This window comes from Geospiza fortis, unplaced genomic scaffold (genome assembly GCF_000277835.1).
Source record: "Geospiza fortis unplaced genomic scaffold, GeoFor_1.0 scaffold254, whole genome shotgun sequence".
In the NCBI taxonomy this organism is placed as follows: Eukaryota; Metazoa; Chordata; class Aves; order Passeriformes; family Thraupidae; genus Geospiza; species Geospiza fortis.
Window position 1 is genome coordinate 1,343,015 of NW_005054441.1, and position 25,262 is coordinate 1,368,276.

Genomic DNA, 25,262 nt, shown 5'->3' on the forward strand with positions numbered 1-25,262 from the left:
CGTTGTGTGAAGGAGTTTGCCGGGGCGCTGAGGGCGAGCGTGGCTGCTGGCGGGCCGGCCGCTCCCAGTGCCCTGGCCGGGCTCCTGCAGCCCCTCAGGGCGCGGGCAGCGCCTCCCGCCGCGCTGCTCTCCCGGCCTCAGGGGGTGAACTTGGGCCGTGCTCGCCGGGCACTGCGCTGTTCCTGGAGACGTCTGAGGGGCTGCAAGGGAGCACAGCCCTTATTCCAGGAACGTCCATGGAGTGAAGGCGTGGTGTTGATCTTCAGCCGCAGGGAGGGGACGGTGTTTGTGTTGCAGGAACTGCAGCATCCAGCTATTGCTAGAGGGGACACGTGGCAGCTTCACTAGCTCAGACTCCTCCCGATGCAACTTCTTGTGATTTATTTTGAGTAGCTTCCAGAGTAGAGGACATTTGGCAGCATTGTTCAGTCCGTCTACTGAGAGCTGTCACATTTTGTGTTCAGAAATCCTGTCTGAACAGCTGTTACTTGTTTCAATGAGTTTGGTCAAACATTTGTGTGATATGAAAGCAGTGATTGCAGACATGGGGGAGGGATGCAGGGAAGCTGGATGAGAATAGGGACAAACATAATTGCTGCATCCAGCAAACCTGGAGCAGGTCAATAAAAATGTGAAAGTAACTGGGCTTGCACTCTGGCAGTAGATAGTCAGGGTGAGAAGTTGTTTAACCCTTTAGAACTTGTGGGGGTGTGATAACTGTGTGGGAAAACTGCCTGGAAACAGGTTAAAAACCCTAATGTTTTAGGGTTTAATGTGTAGGGTCAACCCATAATGATTCCTTATGCTTCTACATGGACGCCAGTTTGTTTCTTGTGGTGATCGGTTTCAGTGTCTTCCTTGTCAGCAGCACTTAGCACAGCAAAGCCAAGAGCAGTGTGAGTGCACTGGAATGTTGCATTACCAATATGGTGTCTTCAGCCTGCTGGAAAGCTGTCTGAGTGTGCATCATGTGGGAGTGTGACCAGGTCCCCACCCGGCAGGGGAAAGGAAGGAAGGAAAATGAAGTCTGATAAGAATTCTTTTCACACACTGTCAGTAAATTTTTTCATTTTGGGTTGTTTGTTGATAGCCAAGGTTATAGTAATGTTCTGGAAATATGAAACTTTGCAAACAGGAAGAGAACGGGTGAAATAACTTACAGATGCTTTTCTTAGGAAATGACAGATGCATGAGAGCACTGGAGGCTGTAGGGGATTGTCTGTCTGTGTCATTAGGGCTCTGCACGCTGTTCTGGTACAGCATTTTATGGCAATAAATTTGCACAATTATCAAATAATTCAAATTGGAAGGGAATTCCACAGGATGTCTGGTCCAGCTTCCTTTCAGAGCAAGCCTCTTGTCTGATGTAATTTCCAGGATCTTTGAGGATGAAGTTTCCACCACCTTCCCAGATTCCTGTTGCACCTTTTGCAGGAATTGTCTTGGCTGAAGAAATCTCCTCAATAAAAGGCTTGTAAAAAGGAGGAGAGAACATGTATCAGTGGTTTACCAGTGATGTTTGGCAGAGAGAAGAGGATGGTGTACACTGGGTGTAATTTGCTTTGCAGCCCTAAATATAAATAGAAGTTCAGTTGGGATGAAACCAGCTAAATACTGAATTGAAAGGGGTAGAGATCTCCTGTGGTAGAGATCTCCTGAGGAATCTTGCTTCTCCTGTAGCGAGCTGACATGCACTTCCTTGCTGGCTCTTCCCTTTCCCTTATGTCCCACCAACTTTTTTCCCCAGTGTGCTCCTTTTCCTTGAACTGTGCTTCCATGCCTCACTCTTGCTTTCTATGCAGACTAATGGAGGTGGTGCTGCTGGTTTTGAAGATTGCTTTGGCTGTTGTGTTGCAATCCCACAAACTTCTCTAGTCAGGTGGGGTTTTTTGAAGTCAGAATAGCAATTGAGTGTGAACTATGATATGGGTTCAGTATGGCTTTTTTTGTTCTGTCAGCAGTATCTAGAAAAAGGTGATATCTGATACCACTCACCTGGATTTCAAGAGGACCTACAATAGGATCTTTGAAACAAAGATGTTCCTTTTTCACCCCCTCTTGCACCCCCAAATCTGGGCAGCTGTGGATGTAAGAGGAAAACTGTGTGAAAGAAATGGCTGTTTGGAAGGTGGAAATGAGATACTAGTGAGGACCTGGTTTCCATGGTCCAGGGAAGGCAGTCCTGCCCTGGGCCTCTGCTGTCGAGCATTTTGTTCCTAAATGATCTCAGTGATTGGTGAATGCTGAAGAAATTAACTGAACTGCTGAGAACAGCAAACTGTGGTGTCTACAGCCATCTTGGGCTTCCCAGGGAGCCTAGAACATCCTCATCATGGGGCTGGCATGTGTGGCACAGGGCTGCTAAGAAACCTGTGCCCTTGGGATGCCAGCTGGGATGCCCCATCTCTGTAAGTGTTCCAGGCCAGGTTGGCTGGGGCCTTGAGCAAGTTGGTCTAGTGAAAGGTCTAGTGAAAGGTATAGCACTAATTGTTCAGTCAGTGGTGCCAGCTGAAGGTGTGAGGAATATCTTGGGAACAGATGGATGCTTTGAGTGCGATGAGCAGCTCAGGCCTCCTGCAGGGAAGGTTGCAAGTGTCTCTGAAAATATTTGTTAGTTGCTTTGGTAGATATCTCTGGTTCTGTGACGTTCTGTGTGATTCTGTAGTTGGAACTCGTGGCCAAGGAAGTGTTGTTCCTGAAGCACCAAAGCATTTCTGCAGGGCACTTGTTGTCTGGGGAGGGTGTGCCCACAGGATGCTGGAGAGTTACTGGGCAGTGATGGGCAGAGGGTTTGGAGACCTTGCTCTGGGTGCACACCTGCTGTGAAATATATTGTATTCTTGAGGAGGTGAGCTTCCAGGGTCAGTTCAGTTGTTTCTTGAAATATTGCTGTTCCTTTTGCAGTTCCTGCTCAGCCCAGGCTGCAGAGCTGAGGTGGGCTGAGAGTGGGTAGGTGATTTGGTAAATGTGACCTGATTGCCAACCTCTTGAATAGCTGCAGGTGGCTGGGGCATGCTGTGATTACTGTGGGTCATTTGGCTTTGCTTTGGGTGTCTGGATTTGCATGAGTGCTTTAGGCTTGGTGTTGGGTCTGGTATCAGCCCCTGCCTGTGGGCAGAGCTGAAGACTACGGGACGTGCGCTGCAGTCACTTCTGGGGCCAGGCTGATGTGCCATCTTCTCTTGTTGTTATGGGTCTTCCACACTTTAAATTATCTAAAATGTCCTGAGCCACCTCCATTGCCCCCTGAGACTGGTTTCTTGCTGCAGCAGGCTCCTGGCATGCTGTGCCAAACACTGCCTGCTGTTCATGTGCCTTTCTGGGGCTTGGTGGGACCAGACCCTATGGCAGTGTTGTTCTGCCTGCTCTGACTGTGATTTCATTCTGTTTGTCTCTCATTCTGCCTCTTCAGTGATGGTCCCATCTGTCGAATCTGTCATGAAGGTGGAAATGGGGAGGGACTGCTTTCCCCATGTGACTGCACAGGAACACTGGGCACCGTGCACAAGAGCTGCCTGGAAAAATGGTTATCCTCCTCCAACACAAGTTACTGTGAGCTCTGCCACACAGAATTTGTTGTAGAAAGAAGACCAAGACCCTTGACAGAGGTACCATTTTCTTCCTGCTTCATTTTTATTTCCATATCATTTGAGAGAAAATGACTGATTGCCCTACTGTTCTTGTAGTTCTTGGTGTCTCCTCCTCCTTGCAGTACCTTTGTACTCACAAAGAGTCTATTTGAAGAGATCAAGTCCCTTGTCAGACCAAGTGAGGTAGCTGCAAACATGCAGTAGTGGTGTTTAGGGCATCTCCTGCCTGTGACCTGCCCACGTGCCACCTGCCAGTGGCAAGCACTGTGCTTTTTTGGCTGTGCTTTAATGCCTGAGCATCAAATTGCAGGTGTCACAACATGACTGACTGAATTATGAAGTTCTCATAAATATTCTTTTGTTTTGCTCCTGGTTTTAATCTTATCTCAGTGTTAGATTAGTGCAGCTCTCTTGCATGTGCCTTCCTTGTCATGTTCTGTTGAAAAGTGAGATGTGGTGATTGCTGATACTGTTTGTAAAAGACCTGTCTTCCCATGACTAATATTGATGTGTGCTCCTTCAGGCTTTGCTCCTTCCTGCTGCTCTGTGCTCCTCTCAGTTGAAGGAGAAAATAGGACAGGGTTCAGCTGGTCCTCATGTTCCTCTCTGTGTTGACCACAGGGGATCAGTCCCTCAGCCTCCCAGAGCTGGAACATACAACGCAGGCTCTGGCTGGTGCGTTGGGTTTTTTTGTTTTGGGAACAAAGGCAGCATGGACCAGGCCATTGTCTGACCTCTGGGTTCAAGTGTACATCCCCAAAAGAGGAATAAGTAAACCGGAGAGGTACAATACAAAAGGCTTAAGGATTTGTTTAAGAGATGGTTTAATATGTCTGCAGTTGAGTGAGCTCTCCTGTGTCAGTGTGCTGCTGGCTTCGTTCGGGGGTTCCTTCATCACACTGTGCAACTGCAGAGGAGTGTCACTCTGCAGCTGGGCATTTACACATAACAATTTTGGGAGTCCCAGGTTCCTGCAGCCATCAGCCAGTGGGAGCTCTGGGAGCTGGTTCTTAGCAACAGACTCCTGTTACCTGGCAGCTGTTGGGGATTTGTCACTACCTGCTACCAGAGCATGTGTGGAGGCAGGGTTATTTCGGATTTGTCATGGTGACTGCTCTTGTCCACTCTCTCCTGCCCCTTGCCCCATCACTTAGGTCAAAACTGAGTCACAACTGGAATTCTAAGTTGCTTTCCACATTTCTGTTTCCATCCCCATGAATTCTAGAGGTTGCTTCTTTTCTCTTTCCACCTCCCTCTGGAAACAATATTTGTCCCCTCCTCCTTTCCAGAGTCCCCAGATCTATTTCTCATACTCCCATCTCCTCCTAGTGAACCTTCGAGTGGAAAAGAGTTCACCAATTCAGGAAGCATTCAAGCTTCAGTTTGCAAAGTAGATACGAAGTTTTAATGACTGTTTAACTTACAACTGATTGTCATGGACTGGACGGCCCCAGACAGGAGGAGGCTTTAGCCTGCCGTGCTAACCCAAACCATGTATCTAGCGCAGTAATTTGTGTGAGCATTACCTCAGTGGTTACTGCTGTTGGGGTCTTACTACTTCTCTCCTAGCTGCTCAGACATATCAATTGGTGCTTTGGCCAATATCTCTCTAACAGTTATTTCAGAGGTTGCAAAACACTGCTTTAAAACATTTAGGAAGGGCTGTACCTTGGCTTTGAGAACACAGTGCAGGCAAGCCCAGGGGCAGTGATCTTGCTAGGGCTTATGCAGGCCAAGTTGTGAGTGCAGATCTCAGATGTTTTAGCTTAAGAGCTGGTTAATAAATATTAAATATTCCTAGCCAGAAACAAACACGTGGGAGTGCGTTCAGCCATCTTTCACGATGCTGTGGCACCTCATAACAAGCATAGGCTTGGAAAACTGCACACTCAAATAAAAGCTCAAAGGCTGGTGTGTATTGGAGGAGTTTTTCCTGTGACACCAACTCTGTGCCTCCATCTGGCATGAGGAGCTTGCTGGGAGAGTGGGACAGAAAAGTCTTGTCTGTATTTCAGTGTGGGTGAATGGGCATTCCAGGACGATTAATTTTAGTTCCTGTTGAAATTTGTGAAAAGCCCCTCTGGACTAGAGCCTCTAAGGGTATGGTGATCAACAAACAAACTGTGAGTGCTGAGAGGTGATGAGTGGGCAGCATTTAATGAACTCAAACACAGGAGAACTGCCACTGTGTTTTCAGAGAGGAATGGACTTCTTGAGCCATCACTGTCAGCTGGCAAAGGCTTTGGGATTCCAGTGGTTTACTACTTCTGGTGTATTTGGACTGTCTGTGAGCACAGTGAAGGAGATGATCTACTCTGTTGAGGTGTCTGCTGGGGAGCAGCTTGCCTGAAGTGCCTTGTGAGCCTGGAGGCTGGTAAGCACGTGATGAAAGTCACCAGGTAGCTGGTGAGAGTGATCCCCGCTGCAGAGCAGAGCCTAACATGGTACAGCCCCAGAGCAGTTCCCTTGCCAGCAGCTCAGGGGCAGAAAGGTTTTCCCTGGCTTGGAAAGCAGCATATAACCTGGTTTGACACAGCCCATGGTAGCAGGCTGCTCTTGCCCCTCTTCCAGGGCTGGCAGCATGCCCCAAGGCGATGGAGTGCACTGGGTGGGTTACAGCAGTGTGCTGTGGCTGCAGCACTCAGGTGTGCTGGGGCCCTGCACAGCCCCGTGTACTCATCAGCACGTGTGCTCTGTGCCTGGCACACCATGGCTGGATGGCTCCTGCTAGAGCAAAATGGCTCACCTGGCTTGAAAGACCACCTGGTTTTGTTGTATTACTTCCACCACGCAATAAACCCTCTGATCCTTGCCTGGAGCCTCGGGAAAGTGACCTGGAGTTCAATTTCTCATTTTCGCTGGGAGCTCTTACAGCCACTTTGAGCTCCTGCACCACTGCAATCTGCTGGGCAGAGGCAATGACAGTGACTGTGCTTCATCCCATGAGGTTTGCTGGGATTAGAGGTCAACTGACCAAGTGTGACCACTTTGGGAAGCTCCTGCTGGTAGCAGAGGCTCTGCCCTTTGGAAGGAGCTGATAACCCCTTGGCCAGCTGGCTGGCACTTGCCATTAATACTCTGCCTGCAGTCTGGCACAATTTCATCCCCATACCAAACCAAATACTTTTGGGAAGTGTCATCTCCAAGTTGTTCATCTGTTTCTGAGAAGAGGGCTTGGGAAAGAGGCTGCTTAGTCATTTAAAAATGTCACAGTTCCCTAGCCACCTTATCTGGGAAGTTCTCTGCCTCTTGGTTGTTTGTGAGGAGGGGTGGGGAGTGTTTTGAAACTTTAGGGGAAGTGATGTTTGTGGTGAGTGTGCTGTTGAGGAGCCCTGATAAAAATCCACTGCTCACCAAGTAAAGCTGTGAAATCAAAATAGAAATTAAGAGCAGAGGATAAATGGCTGGAGACTAGGACTAGGAATGATGCAGGGGCATGCTGCATGGCAGAAGGGTCTGCCCCGTGTGTGAAAGGCTGTTCCAAGCATTCTGGCTCTCTTTGGCTGTCACTTGGCCACAAGGGACTTTGGTAACATGGTACCTGCTGCTGCTGGGCCTCTGAGGAGAAAGCAGCTCTTGCTGTTGGTTCTGCCATGTCCTGCCTTTCCAGCCTGGGGAAACTTAGAGCTGGTCATAGTGGCTGCAGCAGTCACTGGTCAGCTCATCTGTGGGGAGGGACCATCAGCTTCATTAAGAACTGGCTTTGTCATGTGGTTTTGAGATCCTTCAGAAGGAAAGGGTCTGAGGCTGATTTTGGGATGCAGGAGACATTTTGGTGAGTACTGGGGGGAAGCTACATGGCGAAGTTGAAATGCTTCTGTGTAAACTTCCTGATTTCTTAGAAGTCAGGAAATGCCATGTCCAAAATTGCCTTAGTTTTTACTTCAGGCCACTTGTCTATCTGTGTTACAGTGTGGTCTTCATGGTCACAGGCTGTGTCTTCCAGAAGGAGTGCATGGATGGAAGATGCTCGCTAGCTAACTGTATTAATCCTGCTGTGTCCTTGTTCACCAAGACCAAACTATTCATTTTCTCACAAGTTTCTCTGGGGTACTTATTGCTGTGACATCCAAGCACTTCACAAACAGTAATTGAATTTTGCAGCCTCTTTTACAGAGGACAGGTGTCAACTTTGTCCAGTATGGATTAAAGATAATTTGTTAATAGAATTATATTTTTGTTTTCTTTAAGCAGCCATTGATTTATGTTGTGGTCTGTTCAATGTAAAAACAGTGACAGTGTTGACTGCCAGTATGCCTGATCTCTGAACCCAGAGTGAGAAACTCATCTGAGCCCAGAGCCAGCTCTGGCAACCACAGGCTAGCCCATGGGTGTGGGGGAAATATCTCCTGCAGTTCAGCCTAGTTGAACTGTTTTTTAACTAAGAAGCTGGTTGAAAGCTAAAAAAAAAATGAAAGGCTTTGGAAAAACTGTCCAGCTGTGAGATCACTGGGCTGAGTGGGGGCATGTTTTGGGGGACATGTTTTGAACATGCAGGTGGAGATGGAGATGGAGAATTGACCTGCAGCCCTGAGTGGAGAGTTTCGTAGCCAGAGGTGCAGGACACTGGTGCCTGTGCTGTGAGAGGACAGAGAGGCTTCTGCTCGGCTCTGAAGTGGTCTCCAGCACAAGACAGTTGTGGACCAGGGGTCTTGAGTGAGGAGCATGTCCCCAGCAGAGAACAAAATGGCCAGGCCTCAGAGAGGGATGGTTTTCCTGCATGATTGCTAATTTAATAGACCTCCATATGTTTACAGAAAAGTGATCTGACTCCAGGACACTCTAGCCAACACGGCTGGCATACTCAAAAAAGGCAAAATACTTTCTGTGTTCCCTGGAAGATTTTGTCATTTGATATTTAGATGAAGTATTTGAAGTGTAAGTTAGACCAGACACAGTTTTCCTGGAGGAAGTACTTTCCTCTTTGTTCTAATAATATCATGCAGAGGAAATGCCCAGTTACTGCCCAGGATTCTTCAGAGAGTATCTGTACCTTTGCTGTCCAGAGCATGGCAGAAGGAGGAGCACAGACCTTTGGACCTGAGGGATTGCTGCAGCCTAGACAGCTCTTTCTCCCAGGCCACAGGTGGTCATACAATTCTCTAGGCATGATTGAGTTTATTTGTCCTAACCTTTCATGCCTTAAGTGTGCCTCAGCCAGACCTTGTTTTTTAAAGTCCTATATAGTGTATGGAGAAGGAATGCCCCTTGTGATCAATTAATTCCTGCCTCCTTAGAAGGCTAAGTTAGGATGTGTCAACTTGTCTGGAGGAGTCTGCCTCTTCATGTAGGAGAACCAGGCAACTTGTGTACGAGTCAAAATATTGCCTCCCCTGCCTCTGTCCTTAATGTTTTCCCTTGCACATAAACTCTTCTCTTTGGTCTGGGGCAAAATCCATCACAAACCTATTTTCTCTACAAAGTGGTCTTCCTGCTGGAGATAATTTGCCCTTTGGGATTTCAGGCAGAGCTGTGTGGATGGAGGTGTTTGGGACTGTATTGGGTGCGTTGTGTATTTCCAGAAAGTATTGCCAAGGGTGACTGTGGCTGTGTTTGTACAGCCACAAGCCCTTCTGCACAGCTCGTGCCCTTCTCCCTGCTGCAGCCCACTGCCCACAAAGGGACGTGGCTGTGTGGGTTGGTCTGTATTGGTGTACCTGAGCCCACTCCTGCCCATTTTTACTTTCCCAGGTTACCAGCAAAAGTATTTCCTCTCCATGGCTGCCTTTATTGTGTGTTTTGCTGTGGCACCCACCCTCTCATTTCTCTCTCCAGTTCATTAACCGCTTGTAAAGTGTTAAAGTTTCAAGCTGTTGTTAATTTTGTCCCCTCTGAGTGTTTCTGATTGGACTGAAGAGAAGCACCACCTCAGCAGCCCAAAGACTCCTGTTTGGGGCCATTTGCCTCTGCTGTGAGCCAGCTGTGGTTTCTGAGGCCGGTCCTGGCATGGGGAGGGGTCAGGTCAGGTCTGTGCAGCCAGCCCAGGTCTCTGCAGAAATGTCCTGGGCTTGCAGGTCAGGCAGGTGTCAGAGCAGCAGCTGCTAGGTCCCAGTAAAAATCACTCCGTACTCCACAGGAAAGGTGTGTTTTTCTTCACACATAATGTAAATACCAGGGAGAGGAGCCGACACGAACTGCTGGTGCAGAGACTAAAGACTCTGGCTTTGCTAAAATTACTGGGAGGTTGAAAGTCAGCATACCCTCATGGTAAAAGCTAACAAGTACAATGCAGGACTTAGTCATAATGCTTCTGCAAGCATTTAATTCCTTTGCTAAGGCAAAAATCATTTAAGACATCTCACTAATTCCAAAAAAGATTTCTCTGGTGAACCAGTCACTGTTGGTGCAGTCCAGCCACACCTTTTGTTTCCCTATTTTTGTCCTTGGAGGAAATCTCATCACAGAGTCCCAATAAAATTCTGCTTCCGTGTTTCAATTCTGCTGGTGTTTTCCAGCAGTGTGTGTTTTAACAACTTTATTTATAAATGGGCTGCTTTAGTGATTCTGGTGTGCTCCTTTGCCTCCTCAAAACAGCTCCTCCTTCCAAGAGTGCTGTGCTGTACAGGAGCCTGACAGTTTTTTGGTCCTGCTATTCTTCTTGGAGTTTATGGTGCAATTTTGATTATGATTACTTTTCAATGACTGCTAACACTTTTAGTTCACCTAAACTGGATATTTTATGTAGGTCAGTGGATTATTTTTTTGTCTCTTGAAAGTACAGTTTTCAAACACAATGTCACACGCAAGGAAATGTGTTTGAAATTCTCTGAGGAGTTGCTTGACTGCAGGTTACGCTAGAGTAGGGGACACCTCCCATGGGTCTGTCACGTGCAGTCCTTCTGCTTCGTCTCCTGAGTCTCCTGCACCTCTGTGGCTGTGGGAGGTGCTGCAGAGATGTCCCTGGAACACGAAAAGGAAGGTTGGCAGGCAGGAATTGTGATGTTACTCCTGCTTGCGTTATTAGGGAAAGGAGTTTTGCCTCTGGGCACCGCACTCGCTGTCCCCCCTCCAGTTCGGAGAATTGAGCTGTGATATAAGCTCTGCCCCACCCTTCCTCCAGCCTTATCTTCCTTGCAGACAGACTTTTTCCTTTGCTTTCCTCGAACTCTTCTGCTGAACTCACTGCACTGTTGTCTGATCCGTGTTCCTCTGCTCTTCCCCAGCCCACCTCTCTTCTTGCTCAATGCACACCTCTCTTACATTCCTCAATGTAGTGAAAAACAAATCCTTCTTGGTTCCAGCTGAGTTCCCACCCCTCAAAACTTTTCCTTTCTCTCTTTACTTGAGTTTGCTGTCTGGAGGAGCTGGTCACAGGTCCAACATGAGATTCTCTTGGCACTTCTCTGTGCGGTCCTGGGCACTGCTCTGCATAAAGCAATGGCCTGTTTGTGGCCAAAACAGGAAATACCCTTGCACTCTTGATGCTCACCAGCACTAGTCTTCCTTACCTGTCCATCTTCAGCACTTTGTCCAGCCCAGTCTGTGCTGTGCTGATCCAGAAGACCAGGGAGCTTTCTCTGAGGTGGTGTGATCCCCTACTGGCACGGGTCATGGTGTGGCAATTGCCATGGTGCCACCAACCATGGAAGCTCGTGCTGCTCTCTCTGGACGAAAGTGTCCCAGTGACCTGCAGCACTGCTTGGGTCTGCTCGTCTCCTGTCCACCCTTTCTAGTGCTCCTAAATCCCTTGGGTCAGGCCAGAGCCCTGTGCTGCCCAGCAGCTGAGGGTGGAGGGAAGGCTTTCATGCTGTTCAAGGAGAGATTTGGGTTGTGGAGGTCTATGGAGCATTGTTGGCAGGTAGCTGGGGGAAGGAGGATGGGGGGGGGCAGCTTTGTGCAGCATTTAACTGCCCTGCTTGCAGGGCTAGGGGCATTTCTGGGTCTTGGCTTCCTGAGTTCTGAGTATTCTGTCAGAAAACATCCCTTCCCACCTTGGTGAAGGAGACAGGACCATTCTGCTGGGGCTGCTCATGGAGCTCGATGGCCTGCAGAAAGGTTTTGGTGCAGGCCCAGAGAAGGGATATGAGAGTCCTTCATCTGAAGCTGTACTATTTGATTCAACATGTTTCTCAGTACAGGTACAGCACTAATAGTGCAGCTATGATCAAGTTAATATGATTTTTTTTTCTGGCTTTTATAGCCAGGCACCAGGTCAGCAGTGAAAGGAAAATCAGCAGGCACCTGAGAAGCCAGAGGGTAACTGTTTGGTGGGCAGAAAGCATGTGGGATGTTTTGTAATGCAGCCAAATGCTTGTGTGGTGCTGTGGCTTGCCATTGTGCTGTAGCTTTGAAGCACGTGGGGAACTCTGGCAGGGTTGGTGGTGAGGCTGGCAGGTCACACTGGTCCTGACTCATGGCCACCAGAGCGAGGGGTCCAGTGCAGGGCAGGGAGAGATGTGAGCACGTGCTGGTCCCTCCAGTGCCGTGCTGCACTGAGTGCTGCATGGGATGTGTTCATGAAACAGCTGACAGCTCACATTCAGCCACTCAAGGTGAGTCAGCTGTGAGAATCAATGAAAGCTAATTTTTAAAGCACCCATTTTTAAGCCCCCAGACAGACTGCAGGGTGCTGAGTGCTGCTGGGAGAGTCCCTCTTCTGTCCACTCCCCTTGGTCCCAAGGGACAGAATGCAGCCCAGCCTTGAGATATATGGAGCAGCAGGTGCTGAGATGGACAGGCTGAGAGACTGCTCTGATATGCTTTGAGTTCTGGTCTTGGCTTCCAGAGGAGCTGATGATGTCCTGGTGCCTTTTACTGCCTGCTTTCCTCCTGCCTCCCATCACCTTGGGCTCACCCAAGCTTCATGGACACTGCAGCACCCAAAGGTCAGCCTCTCATCATCCCACAGCCCTGCTGTGGGTCTAAGAAATGAGCTCCCTTCCACAACCCTACTGATCCCAGTATCTGGAAAAGCCTCAGGATCATGCTGGAGGACTAAGAAATATGGTTATACCCAGAATTCTGTCACACAAGCAGAGATCCTGTTTCAAGCAGGATCTGGGACTCAGCTCATAGCCCAAATGGCAGCCAGCAGCCACCTCTGCCTCTTTCCTTTCAGTCTCAGACATTATTGCAGTGTGGAAGCTGCTAGAACAAGACCAAGTTGTGCTTTTGTTGCTTTCCCATGCTTACTTGATAGCTACAAAAATTATTTAATCTGCCTGACCATTTTATGGATTGTTGGCAAAGTTTATTTAAAGTCCCGTATGCACCAAAGTGTTGCTGTGCCAGAAATGCTGCACCCTTCGAGTGGCTCATTGTTTTCCATTTTTTTACTGTGTCAGTGCATATTGGCAAAACAAATCAAATTCTTCAAAAGGAAATGAATTTGCTTCCTGCCTTTATATGTTTGTCTCCCATCTTGGGGAGGAGGAAGGAGTTTCAAAAGTCACAAGGAATATAAATAGAATGAAGATGCAGTGAAATACCTATCTGCCTGAGCGTCTTACTGTACAAGGGTCAGAAGTGCCCCAACATGTCCTGTTGCATAGAATGGGGTGCTCTGGGCTTGCTGCTAGAGGGAACTTGGTCCAGACAGGGTGATTTGGCACTCACCTGAGTGCTGTGTCACCAGGCAGCCCTGTCCTGGCCCTGGACTGGGAGAGCCTGACGCAAGGCTGGGTTTGAGCCCTGTGTATGGGAGCAGCTTTCCTGTGCCAATGAGTTGCTGTCCACCCTCACCCTCAGTTCCCAGGACTGCTCAGACTGCGCGCGTGGTGTTGATTGTCCCCATGCAGCTCATCACACTGATTCCTCTGCAGAGCCATACAAGGGGGGAGCTGCAGGTCTGCTTCCCTTCTCCCAGTCCTCTCCAAATGACAGTTCTGCCTGCTCTGAGAACTGCCCAGTGGAGAAGACCTGGTAGTGCTGGTCAGCAGCGGCTGAATGTGAGCCAGGTGGCCAAGAAGGCCAATGGCACCTGGCCTGTACAAGCCACAGTGTGGCCAGCAGGACCAGGGCTGTGGCCATCTGCCTCTGCTGGGCACTGCTGAGGCCCCACCTCAAATCCCGGGTGGCTTTAGAGTCCAAGAAAGACACTGAGGCACTGCAGTGTGTCCAGAGAAGGGCAACAGAGCTGGGGAAGGGGCTGGAGTACCAGGAGCAGCTGGGGGGCTCAGCCTGGAGAAAAGGAGGCTCAGGGGAGACCTTCTGTTATCTCTCCCTGACAGGAAGATGCTGCCAGGTGGGGGTCGAGCTCTGCTCCCAGGGAAGAAGCGACAGGATGAGAGTGAACAGCCTCAAGGTGTGCCAGAAGAGGTTTAGGTTGGATACTGGGAACATTTTTTCATGGAGACGGTTGTCAGGCATTGGAACTGGCTGCCAGGACAGTGGTGGAGCCACCATCTCTTGAAGTGTCTAAAAAGTATGTGGATGACTTGAGGACATGTTTGGAGGTGGTTCTGGGTTGATGATTGGACTTGATGATCTTGGAAGTCTTTTCCAACCTTAGTGATTCTGTGATTCTTTGAGGTTTTCTTCTGGCTGTCTGCCCATCAAGTCGTGCTCCAAATGGCTTTAGAATCAATGAAAGTTCCTTGACTGTTACCCCTGAAGTGTTCAGATGATTCAGGTCACATCCCTAAAATACTGTGGTTATGAGTCCTCCCAGCTGGAATCCCGGGCCAGGCTCATTCCTGTCACTGCAGCATCCTCTTCTCTGCTCGTGGCCAGCTCAGTGTCCTGTCCCAGGTGCTGCAGAACCTGCTGTTCCTGTGGCTCTAACCAGCCTAGCTACCCCCCTGTTCCATGCCCAGGTTTGCCAGCTGCCCCTTCTCTTTCCCATTTCCACAAAAGTTGGCTGTGCTTTCAGTCGCATTCTTGCCCTTTTGCTCTGTCTCACTGAACATCCCTGCTGCAGTTAAATCTGCACTCACCCTGCCTTGCTCCCCTCTTGGCCTGCATGCCTCTGGCCAGCCATGTCCTCAGGTTACCTCTGCTGAGGTCTCATAATTTCTTGCATACCTGTCACCAGCACCTTCTGTATTGCTCCTTAAAGGGTGGTTTCTGAGTAGGAAAGGAGCTTTGTGTGCAGAGTTCCCACATGAGTCCCTTCCCAAGCTGTCTGTTCCAAAGCAGGTACCTACAGGAGGATTGGCCTGACAGCCCAGACCCTGATAGTCTCTTCCCTGCTCTGCCTGTGCCTTTTCAATAATATTCTCCAAGTCTTATTTAAAAATAAAATTTTAAAAATCCTGAATGAGGCCGTCATCTTTGTGAGGAGAAGAAGGAAGAATCTGCAGGCCAGCACACACAGATCCCAGTAAAGATGTGCTGTAACAATTTGGTATCTGTAGGAACCACAGCTTCTTGCTATTCTAAAAAAGGAAAGGAAAGGCTGAAAATAGCATAATTCTAGCAAAGAGAACAATTGCTGTTGCTGAAGTATCTAAAATGAGCCCACACTGAAAGCAAGTCAGGACTCCCAAAAGAAAGAAACATTTGGAGATTGCCTGTGAAACTCTAAAATGCTGTGATTCTCCCACAGGAGCCCAAGGGCTAGATTTGGGACAGATGCTCTTATAGCTTGGCCTTGCTGCAAACCCCAGTGCCCCTGTTTCCCACAGCCCCTTCACCCGCTGGAGTCCTGGGTCTGTTTCTGTTGAAGTTTAGTCCAAGACCTGTCAGATCTATATTAAGCCAGGCTTTACTAAACTGATGTCCTGCAGTGCCTGCTCCCACTACTCCAGAGGAGAGCCCAGGAGCTTCTGTATTCATGACTGCCTTTCCCTGTACACGTTCATTAACTGTTTCTTCCATTTCCCTTGTTAATTGTTGAACCTAGACTTGCCTAGAACTCTCTGGTTCCCTTTAGGAGAAGGTTGGTGTGAGTCAGACTGCACAGTGCAGGCCAGAGCTCCCCAGCTCTCCTGCCTGTCCCGGGCTGATCCCTTCTCCGTCCTTCCCGCAGTGGCTGAAGGACCCCGGGCCCCGCAATGAGAAGAGGACGCTGTTCTGTGACATGGTGTGTTTCCTGTTCATCACTCCCCTGGCGGCCATCTCGGGCTGGCTGTGTCTGCGCGGCGCCCAGGACCACCTGCAGTTCAACAGCCGCCTGGAGGCCATCGGACTCATAGCACTCACTATAGCACTTTTCACCATCTACGTCCTCTGGACACTGGTAAGTGCCAGCTGCCAGGGTCCTGCTCCAGCTGGAGCTGGGAGCACTGGCTCACGCCTCATCAGTGCCACCTGCTATTTCTGCCTCCCCGTGTGAGAACACCTTGGGCTCTTCCACTTGAATGTCCATTTAGTTATCTTCATGTGCAAGCTGAGAATGGAAAATCACCTGCTGGTCATCTGCTTTCCAGACTGTTCCCCAAGTGTCAGAACCCAACCAGCCACAGACGTGCTGGAGCTGGGATGGGGCTGGGGCTGAGGCTGGGTGGGAAGGGCTTGGGGCTGGGTCAGGTAGGGGCCCATCTGTGGTTCAAGAAAAAACACAAACTTGGTACCTGGGCAGGGCAGGGGAAAAGTAAACTACGGAACACATTTGACGCCAAAATAATTTACCACCATGTCCCTCTGTCCTTTTGCTGCTCAGAACAGACTGGCTGTGCCCAGTTGGGCTGCAGACTGCCTTGGGGTTCTCTGGCCACAACTAAACAAACTCCTACACAGTATTTTTAAGGTGTGTGGAAGGAACTCTCTGGCCCTGGGGAAACCTGTGCCTTCTCTGCTGCTGGGTTGTGTGGTCGGCCCCAAGTCAAGGCTTGGTAGCCAGTGTGCCCTGGCCCACTGCTGCGTGGGGGGCACTGGGCATTGCTGGGAACCTGCACTTGAGCCAGTCTGGGTGTTGAACTGACCCTGCTGGGAGAGAGTTTCATGCAGATGCCTTTACTGGACATGCTGAATTAGGGGGTGAGGAGCTTGCACCTTGCAGGGAGCTGAGAAGAGCAGGACAGCAAATGCAGGTTTGCGTGTGGCACAAGTGGAGGCTCAGTGGGGCTGCCTGGTCCCTCCCCAGGGCCACAGAGCTGCTCTCTCTAGGGGCTGCTGGGCCAGGGACTTCCCTCTGTTTCCCATTCACTTCTTTTGTCTTGTGTTGCTGGGTTTGGATCTTGATTTTGGCTCTCCTATTCCAAGCAAGCCCTTTGTGTGCTTATGCCCTGTCAATGCCCTTTTCCAACTCCTCGCAGGGAAACATCATTTTGGGAAGGGAAAAAGTGCACTTGATGCAGGAAAAATAATGGGACCCCAAAAAGCTGGGAGTCCTGTGGGCAATAGAAATTCCCCGGTCCATTTCCTTGTCGTCTCGTTTTCCAATTTCACAGAGTAACCCCTTCCCCTGGGGCTGGACACTCCTTACAATCTCCCTCACAGACCTGGGAACCAGGGCAGGATGAGCTGGTGCTGCAGCAGCCCCTGCTCTGAGGGCGAGAGTGCCTGGGAGCAAAGCTGGAGGCACTCCTTGCATGGGAGCCAGGGAGGAAAGTTTCCATGCTGCATGTTCCTGCATGAAGCTTGTTTCCGTAGGAAGCCAAGCTAAAATTGGAAACTTTAAGAGGAAGTGTCTCCATCTTCTCTGTCTCAGGACTGGTGGGGAGGAGCTGGAAACGTGGAGGAAATGGAAAAATGTTTGTGCAGTAACAAGTCATGACTAAAATGGCTCTAATTCTGCTGTGTTTCACATTTCCTTGAGCAGAGGAGGACATAAGGTGAAGCCCCTTATTTATATTCAGCTCGTTCAACCCTGGGCTGTGCAGTCCAAGGGGACAATATATGGGAGGGAGTTCATGGCTGTAACCAGTGTGAGGGTTGTGAGAGAAGCTGTAGCCAGGGCTGCAGCTCCTTTGTGAGGAACAGGAGCCTTCTTTGAGATTCCCATCATTAACTCCCCATTCTCTGAAAACTGGGACATGAATTTGTCAGCAAAAAGTCTTATTGCCACAATCCCTCTGCAACAGGAAGGAGGGATGTGCACAGATCAATAAGCTCAATTACCTCAGTGCCACAGTGGCACAGCTTAATTTCTCATAAGATGTCTCCTAGACCCATCCAGAAGTAACAGTTTTACTGAGTTTTCTGTGTCAGATGCACTTCCTGGTACGTCCCAGTTGCCAGCTAAATGCTTCCTGTAAGAAGGTCTGGTTTAGATCAGTGGCTGACTGCATTCGGTATTTAAGCCAAGCTCAAGGCTCCCCTCGCAGGGCTGCTCTGAAACTGCAGGGCCATCACGGGCCTCTGCTGGGCTGCTCTGGGTCCCTCCAGCCTTTGCATCCTCCCCTGTCTCCCTCCGGGTAGACAAGTCTCCCAGGCCACGGTGTTGTCAGGAAAAAATGAGTCCAGCTGCTGTCCTGTTGTTGCAGGCAAAGGAGGGAAGGTTTTTGTGCAGGACGAAGAAGGTCCTCAGGGTCTGTGAGATGGGAGGAGGCTGGTTGGATTCAGAGCTTTGTTTTGCTCACCAAAGGTGCTGCTGAAGCCCGGGGCTGGATGAAGGGGCGAGTTACAGCTCATCCCCACCACACTGCACCAGCCCGGACCCAAACCCAGCTGAGCAAACCCCATCCCGCTCTGCTGGTGCTGCCCAGAAGGCCCCTTTGGCTGTGCCCCACTCAGCCTGGTGTCCTCAGGAAGGGATTGATGCTTGTCAGGCTGGGGGCATGGAGTGCCCCAAACCGTGCTGGGGTCAGTGCTGTGTCCCTTGCTCAGGATAAAGGGTCCCCAGAGGCAGAGGGGTGCAGGCATCCGGCCGTCCCTGAGTGTGCTCCGGGCCAGGGCTGGGGTTGGTGACAGCGTGGCCGGGGTTGGTGACAGCGTGGCCAGGGTTGTGACAGCGTGGCCGGGGTTGGTGACAGCGCGCCGGGGTTGTGGCAGTGCAGGTGGTGTTGGTGACAGCGCTGCGTTCTTGCCCGCCAGGTCTCGTTCCGCTACCACTGCCAGCTGTACTCGGAGTGGCGAAGGACCAACCAGAAAGTCCGGCTGATGATCCCGGCCTCGCGGAGCCCTCACCCCGTGCCCCACTCCCTCCTCTCCGCCAAGCTCATGAAGAAGGCCGCGGATGAGACCACGGTCTGAGCCGTCCCGCGGGCAGCCACGGCGGAGGGTCGGGCATCCCCACAGGCCCAGGGACCGTGGCAGCTGTGGGGGCACTGGAAAACAATCATCCCATCCAAAGGCACTCTGTGCTCAGCACGTGCTTTAGACCTTGGCAAAGAGACACATAATCAACATCTGTGGGGGAAATGGCCCAAAAGAGCCTGATGGCAGAAAATGCCTGTCTGCAGGGACACTTTCCTATAATGAAATATTTTACATGGAAAACATCTCCCTCTCTCTATATATATATATATCTATATATAATATTATTTTTTAATGGCCATGCATATTGTGTTTCAGTCCTTTTGTGTTGATGTTCTAAGCTTCAGGATAGAAGCTGGCAATCTGATCTCATTCAGAGGTTAAATCAATGCCTTTTCTCCAAATGAGCATATGAGGAACACTTTTCATCAACCATTCTTGAAAGTCCCCTTCTCCTTTGCACTAAATTGGTTTTGATATACTACAGCAGCCTTCCCATTACTCTTTGGTCTCTTTTGTGGTGTTCTGTCCTTTCTAGAAAGTTGAGTGTTTTTAATAATTATTATAATCCCAGAAGGAGTAAAATGACATAATACTGAATGGAGACATTTTGTATTGTAAAGTACTGTAATTTTGAGAATTTCAAAATCTGTTTCAGAATGAGAGAATCTTTTCCGGCACAGACATGATCTCACAAAATGCTTTCCTTGAGATCCTGGCTTATCCCCAGGACTCGGATGCACTCAGCCCTTGGTCTGTCTGGCAAAGGTAGATGGAGGATCTGAGGGTGGGAAGAGATGGCTCCGTAGTAGCTAAACCCACCATTGCCTTTTGCTTTGAAAAGATTGAGAATGGAGCTTTCCTGACCCCAGAAGGTGGGAGTTGGAGTCTCTGTTTGCTGATGTCCTTTTGCCAGCTTGAGGCCGGCCCTCCTGTAGCATCAGTTTCACACGTACCTTAGGGGACAGGCCATGCCCTGGCAGGACGCAGGTGCTCTTGGCTGTCTCTGCACTTTATTTGCACATTCCAGAGGAGCTGCTGGCATTGGGTTCATCCCTGGTAGTGCTGCCTGCCTGTTGTGTCCTCTAGTGAAACCCCCCAGTTTGCTGGTCCCAGAGAACAGGCTCTGGGTCCCTTGTCCTGGGGGGCCAGTGTTCCTCCTTCTCCTCCTCCTTTTACCTGTGTTTCCAGCACATGCAGTTCTCAAAGCCCTCTGTCTCAGAATGCCCCCTTTGCCAAGAGTCCCCCTGGTTTGGCTTTGGTCCTTGCCTCTGCCACCTCACCCTGCCAGACAGTGCCTGGTGCTGAGCTCTCCTGAGCCTTGTGAGTGGCACAGGCTGTGAGGATGCTGGTGGTGATGCTGCCCTGCCAGGTGCTCCAGAGGTGTGTGCAGCTGCTTTGCTGGAGCCTGGGCTCTGGCTCCGTGGTGGTGAGGGTAGAGAGCAGGCAAGAGGCAGGCTCTGAGGGGCCTGTGTCCTTGCACTGGGTGGTGATCCCTCTGCCCCTTCGCTGAAAGCAAGTGGGTCAGTGCAATGCCCTGTGAGATGGACATCTGTAATTTCCTGAATTCAAAGCACCATGTGCACTTCCTTCTCCTCCTCCTCTTTAGCTGCAAAGCAGGCTGTGTTTCCTTGTGTGTTCCCTCAGCCTGATCTGGAAGTTGCTGGTGGCCTGAGCAGCAGGGACCAGTGTGCCATCTTGCCCAACTGGATTGCTCCAGCCCTTGGCCCTGGTGTCTGTCTGCTCTCCTCTGTCCCCTCTCCCAGGTGCAGCTCGGGGATACCCTGACACATCTTGCAGCAGCCTCTTTGTGCCCTGATGGCTGCTCTGAACTGGTCTCTCTTCCAGCGTGAGGGGCTGGTGTGACTGTGGGGTGAATGTCCTCTGCTGCAGCCAGGCTGCACATCTCTGCTCCCCTCTCTCGGCCACCCCCCAACTGTCCCCTCCCTTCTTCCACATACCTGGGGGTGTCTGCCCTTTTCCCAGTCATGCACTCATGCAGGGATTACTCTGCTTCTGGTACACTTGGTGGAGAGGCTGCTGCAGCCCAGCTCCAGTCACAGTCCCTTCTCCAGTCCCATCCCATTCCCACGCAGGTGCTCCCGCCCTGCACACCCCTTCCACGGCAGCAGGCTCTGCACCACTGCTCTGTGCCTTGTCCTGGGTGCCCCTTCCTTCAGCCCCTTCCCAACAACCCCCTTGTCACAGGGGGGGGGTTTAACCTTCCCAGCCCTGGCTGCCTCCCAGGGGCTTGGCCCCACAAGGCACCGAGTTCTGGCAGGTGATGAGGGATGCTCTCTCCCATAGCATGTCCCCAGGGTAAGGACTTCATGGAGCCAGTGTTCCAGTTAAGAAACCCACCATCAATCCAAATATGCAACTGTGAAAGCCAGAAGCCCTTGGCTGGGGCAGTGGAGGCCCAGTCCTGTGTGTGGCCGTGGCTGCACTCAGCATCCTTGGCTTTGTTGTCATTGCCAATAATTGGAGTTGTTGCATGTGCCCCCACAAGACCCAGCAGTGACTCTTTGAGTCTTGTCCTCCTTCCCAGAGATGATCAGCTGGTGGACGTGGGCAGTCGGTGTCTGACCCACCACGTTCCAGTGCGTTCTGGGGAAATGGGCTGTGCAATGATGTAAATAAAAGTGAGACAAACTTTGGGCTGTTGTGTTGTTATTGGAGGGGGCCAGGGCTGCAGAGCCCAGGCTGCCTCCCTGAGAGCACCCCGGTACCCCCTGCTGCAGCAGCTGCCCTGGCCAGCCCCCAAGGCCCCAGCAGAAGGTTTCCAAGTTGGACAAAACCCAGGACTTTTTTAATTTCTGGGTAGTTTCTCTGTCAGTGTACAGAAGCCTGCCTGGCGTGGGCCAAGTCAAGAGTCCTTTGGCCCCTGGTTGGGCCAGGGGTGCGTATGGGGCTGCATGGAGCGACCCTGATGCTGCATGGTGCCACTCCACAGAGGCTCCCTGTGAGCTGCCTGACCCGGGCCTGCCCACAGCCCTGAGCCCAGCCCCTCACTCCAGGGCTGTGGGAGACGCTGGACAGGTCTGTGAGCCCTGGTGAGGTCATGGTGGGCAGTGCCCAGTTGTGCCTGAGCTGTGTCTGAACTGTGCCCACATGTGCAGGAGCTGCTGGCAGCAAGCTGCAGGGCAGGAGCCCTGCTCTGTGTGCTTGCTATAGCTGGCTCTGAGAGCCATCCAGGGCCAGCACCATGGCAGGGGCTGCAGGCCATGGAGCCTCAGGGCAGAGACTTGGGCAGCCATCATTCCCTGTTGTGTGGAGCAGTGAGGAGACCCAACATCCCCTGCAGCCTTGGCCCCTGGCCCTGGACCTGTGCTGCAAATCTGGTCACACCACACTTGCAGCAGGGCGTTGGAAATTGTGAAACTGCCCATTTAAAGTGCCACTCAAAGCACTGCAATACCAATGTTGGATGCATTTCTGAGGTCCTGGACAAGGCTTTAGCCTTGGGCAAGACCTTGGATGAGTTTCTTGGCCAAGCTCTCAAATCAAGGGTTTTCTGGGTTTGTTTATATTAAAAGAAAAAAAAGGTTTTAAAAAAGAGAGTGCCCTGGTTGGCTCAGCCAGACCTTTAAAATAAAACTGTGATGCCACACAGCAATCTGGCAGGGTGGGGAGAAGACAAAGTGGCATCTGCAACAGCAAGAACAGTGTAAAAGGAGCAGAAATGCCAGAGAAGAGGCTCACTGGGAAAAAGGAAAGTTTCATGGGAAGGGCATTCAGTCACAGTTGCTTGGCTGATGTGCCAAATCCAGGCAGGCTTTGTTTGGAGCATGTCTGACAGACCAATGCTGAGAAGAGCATGTTTGTTGAGGTGTTTCCACTGTCCACTGCTGCAGCCTTTCTCTCTGGCAGCAGGAGGGTCCCAGGGTCACGCCAGCCAGGGGCTATTTACAGACCACGAATGAGATGGGGCTGCTGTGGAATGTGCCTTGAGCTGTTTTATTTTTCAGCATCAGTCTCATTACATGATTATGACAATGGGAAGATGCCAGCAGCTCACATTCCAGGCAGCAGACACAGAACTTAATGTTACAACTCACTTTATAAGCTTTTTGACCAATCACACAAAGCAAAACACATTGACAGTAGTTCTATCCAATCACTATAAGCACATGTACCCCTGGTTAAAACAATGCTGGCTTATTTTGAATACAATACCTACTTGTAAGCCTTAAAACACAATGCCCAGAACTCCATTATTAAGCTTTAACCTTCCTAATATCTTGCTAGATAAACTTTCTGTAGCTTAGAGAGTTATTCTAGACAAGCGTTAATACACAGACCATTGTTCTGTTTGCCCTTGCTTTTCTACAGTTTAAATACTTTTTCTGCTGACCAATCTCATGGCTGCTGCTTAGCTCTAATCACAGTTCTGCTGTCTCTGAGACCTGCATCTTGCAGCTTTCCCCAAACCCTCTGATTTTGTAGATTCCCACACCAGGGGTCTGATCCCACTCTGCTGTGGACCAAGGGCTTCGGGAGTTGCCCTGTGGCCTCTGTGTCCAGGCAGGGTTGAGGAGGCAGCAGGTCGCTGCTGTCATGTGCTGCTGTGCCCACGCTGGCTGTGGCACAAACCTCCCAGCCCCGATTGTCTCCCCAGAACCACTCAGAGCCCGTGTGGGTCCAGCCTTGCTTAAGGACCCCGGTGTTCCTTACCCTTCCTACCCATTGTGGCTCCAACATCTCTAACACATGAGAGCTGAATTTAAGCTCCCCTGAGTCTTTGTGGAGCAATTCTACATGAAATGGTGTATTTCTCACACAAATGCTGCAATTACATAACTCAGCTCCCAGAGAGATGATCTTTTAAAATTTAATTTTTGGGGGGCACATCAAAAAGGAAACCAGAGCAAAATATTTACTCCCTCCAGACCACAAAATTCAAGTGAAGAAGTTCCCAGACCCCAATCTGTTGAAAAACTAACTTTTCTCCAGTCTGAGGGACTTAGCTGGCTTTCAGAAAGGAATTTCTTCTTCTTGATTGAGGTAGGTGCCCCTAAATGCACAGTACATCTCTTTTGGGATGTTTTGCATGACAAAGGACAAAAATACAGAACTAACAATCTGCCATCTCCAAACACCAACCTTCTTCTATGAAGCTCTGTCACAGTGTAACCCCAGCTGACAACTAAACACCACACAGCCACTCGGTCACTCAGCACCCTCCAAGGGGGATTGGGGAAAAAACTTTTGATTTGAGGTGAAAACAGTTTAATAATTGAGATAAAGTAATATATAATAATACTAATGATAATAATAATTGTAATGAAAAAAAATATAAACCCCAAGTGGAACAAGTGATGCCTGGGGTAGGTGCTCAGCACCTGCTGATCTGTGCCCAGCTTGTCTCCCAGCAGCCATCAGCCCCCCACCAGCAGCTCCTCCAGTTTACACACTGGGCAGGATGTTTTATGGTGTGGAATATCTCTCTGGCCAGTTTGGGTCAGCTGTCCTGGCTGTGTCACCCCACCCCCAGCTTCTTGCACAACTCCTTGCTGGCAGAGCATGAGACACTGAGAAGGACACGTAAACACCACATGACTGATGGTTTGGTTGTTGCTACCAATATTATTCTCACCCTAAATCCCAAACCCAGCACTGTGCTGGCCTCTGAGAGGAAAATTAACTCTATCCCAAGCAAAGTTAGGTCAGTCTCAGAGGCTCCTGCCCATGGAGAGTAGGAAGTGCCTAACTGGGAGCAGAGAACCCTGGGTTTCCCCAGTCTTGATGCTACCACAGTGGAAGAGGCTTAGGGCAGAGCTCTGGGGGCAGATACCTGGGCTTGACCCAGTGCTGCAACTCTGCAGCCCCTGGAGTAGAGCAGGGAGACCAATACTGTTGCCTGCGCCCAGATGCCACCACAATGATGACAACTGAAGTGGCAGTAAAGAAGGTCCAACCAGAAAAGTGTTCAGAGATGAAATCTAGGCTGGACCCAGGTAATGTCCCTCTTCACCTACACCCACCTTCTCCTCTCCTAAGGACAGGATTTAGCAGGATTCTGTGAGGTGGGACCTTGAGAATGGCAGATCTGTGGCCATTCTTGTGGATTCCTGCCTCTCCTGTGGGTTTCAGACACAGCTCAGCATTGTGCTTTCCTTCCTGGGCTGCCTCTGCTGCTGCCCCTGCACTGCTGCCAGTGCTCTGCTGCACAAAATGTGTTTGGTGCACATCAGGCAAGGACAGGCTCTGGATGTGTGGGGAAGATAAGTGTTATCATGAGTATCCAGCTATGTCTGGGGTTTTTTAACTTAATTGAAAAAGCCAGAGGCACTACACCAGCACCCTTGGAGGAGTGCTGCTGTATTTTCCACAGCCTCGTACAGAGCAGCTCTGCAGTGCCCTGGCACTCAGTGATGGTCCCTGCCAGGAGACCACCGGGCACCAAGCTCCTCCCTGCACCCAGTCTCTGTGCTCCCTGTTGTCCCTGCAGTCCCAGCCGAGGAGTGGGGGGATAAAGGAGGCTCTGTTGTGGCATCCACCTCCATGACCTGCCAGTCCTCTCCTTGGGGGCCAGAGGATCCCCATGAGGAAAAGCCAGCAGGATGCAGGACCCTCCGAGTTCCCAGCACCAAGACCCAAGGTGATGGCATTTGCCTTTCCAGTCTCTCTCCTGCCCCTCATGTTCCCTCCCTG

At 50.5% G+C, this 25,262-nt stretch overlaps 1 protein-coding gene across 1 annotated transcript in view; it reads left to right on the forward strand.

The window, feature by feature from the left end:
* MARCHF2 (membrane associated ring-CH-type finger 2) overlaps nt 1-21,261 on the forward strand; it is a 31,031-nt gene extending 9,770 nt beyond the window's left edge. The window contains 3 exon segments of the mRNA XM_031062211.1: nt 3,413-3,608; nt 15,499-15,708; nt 18,447-21,261. Of these exon segments, the coding sequence (XP_030918071.1) occupies nt 3,413-3,608; nt 15,499-15,708; nt 18,447-18,605 (565 nt within the window). The 3' untranslated portion in view covers nt 18,606-21,261.
* Nucleotides 21,262-25,262: the final 4,001 nt, after the last annotated feature.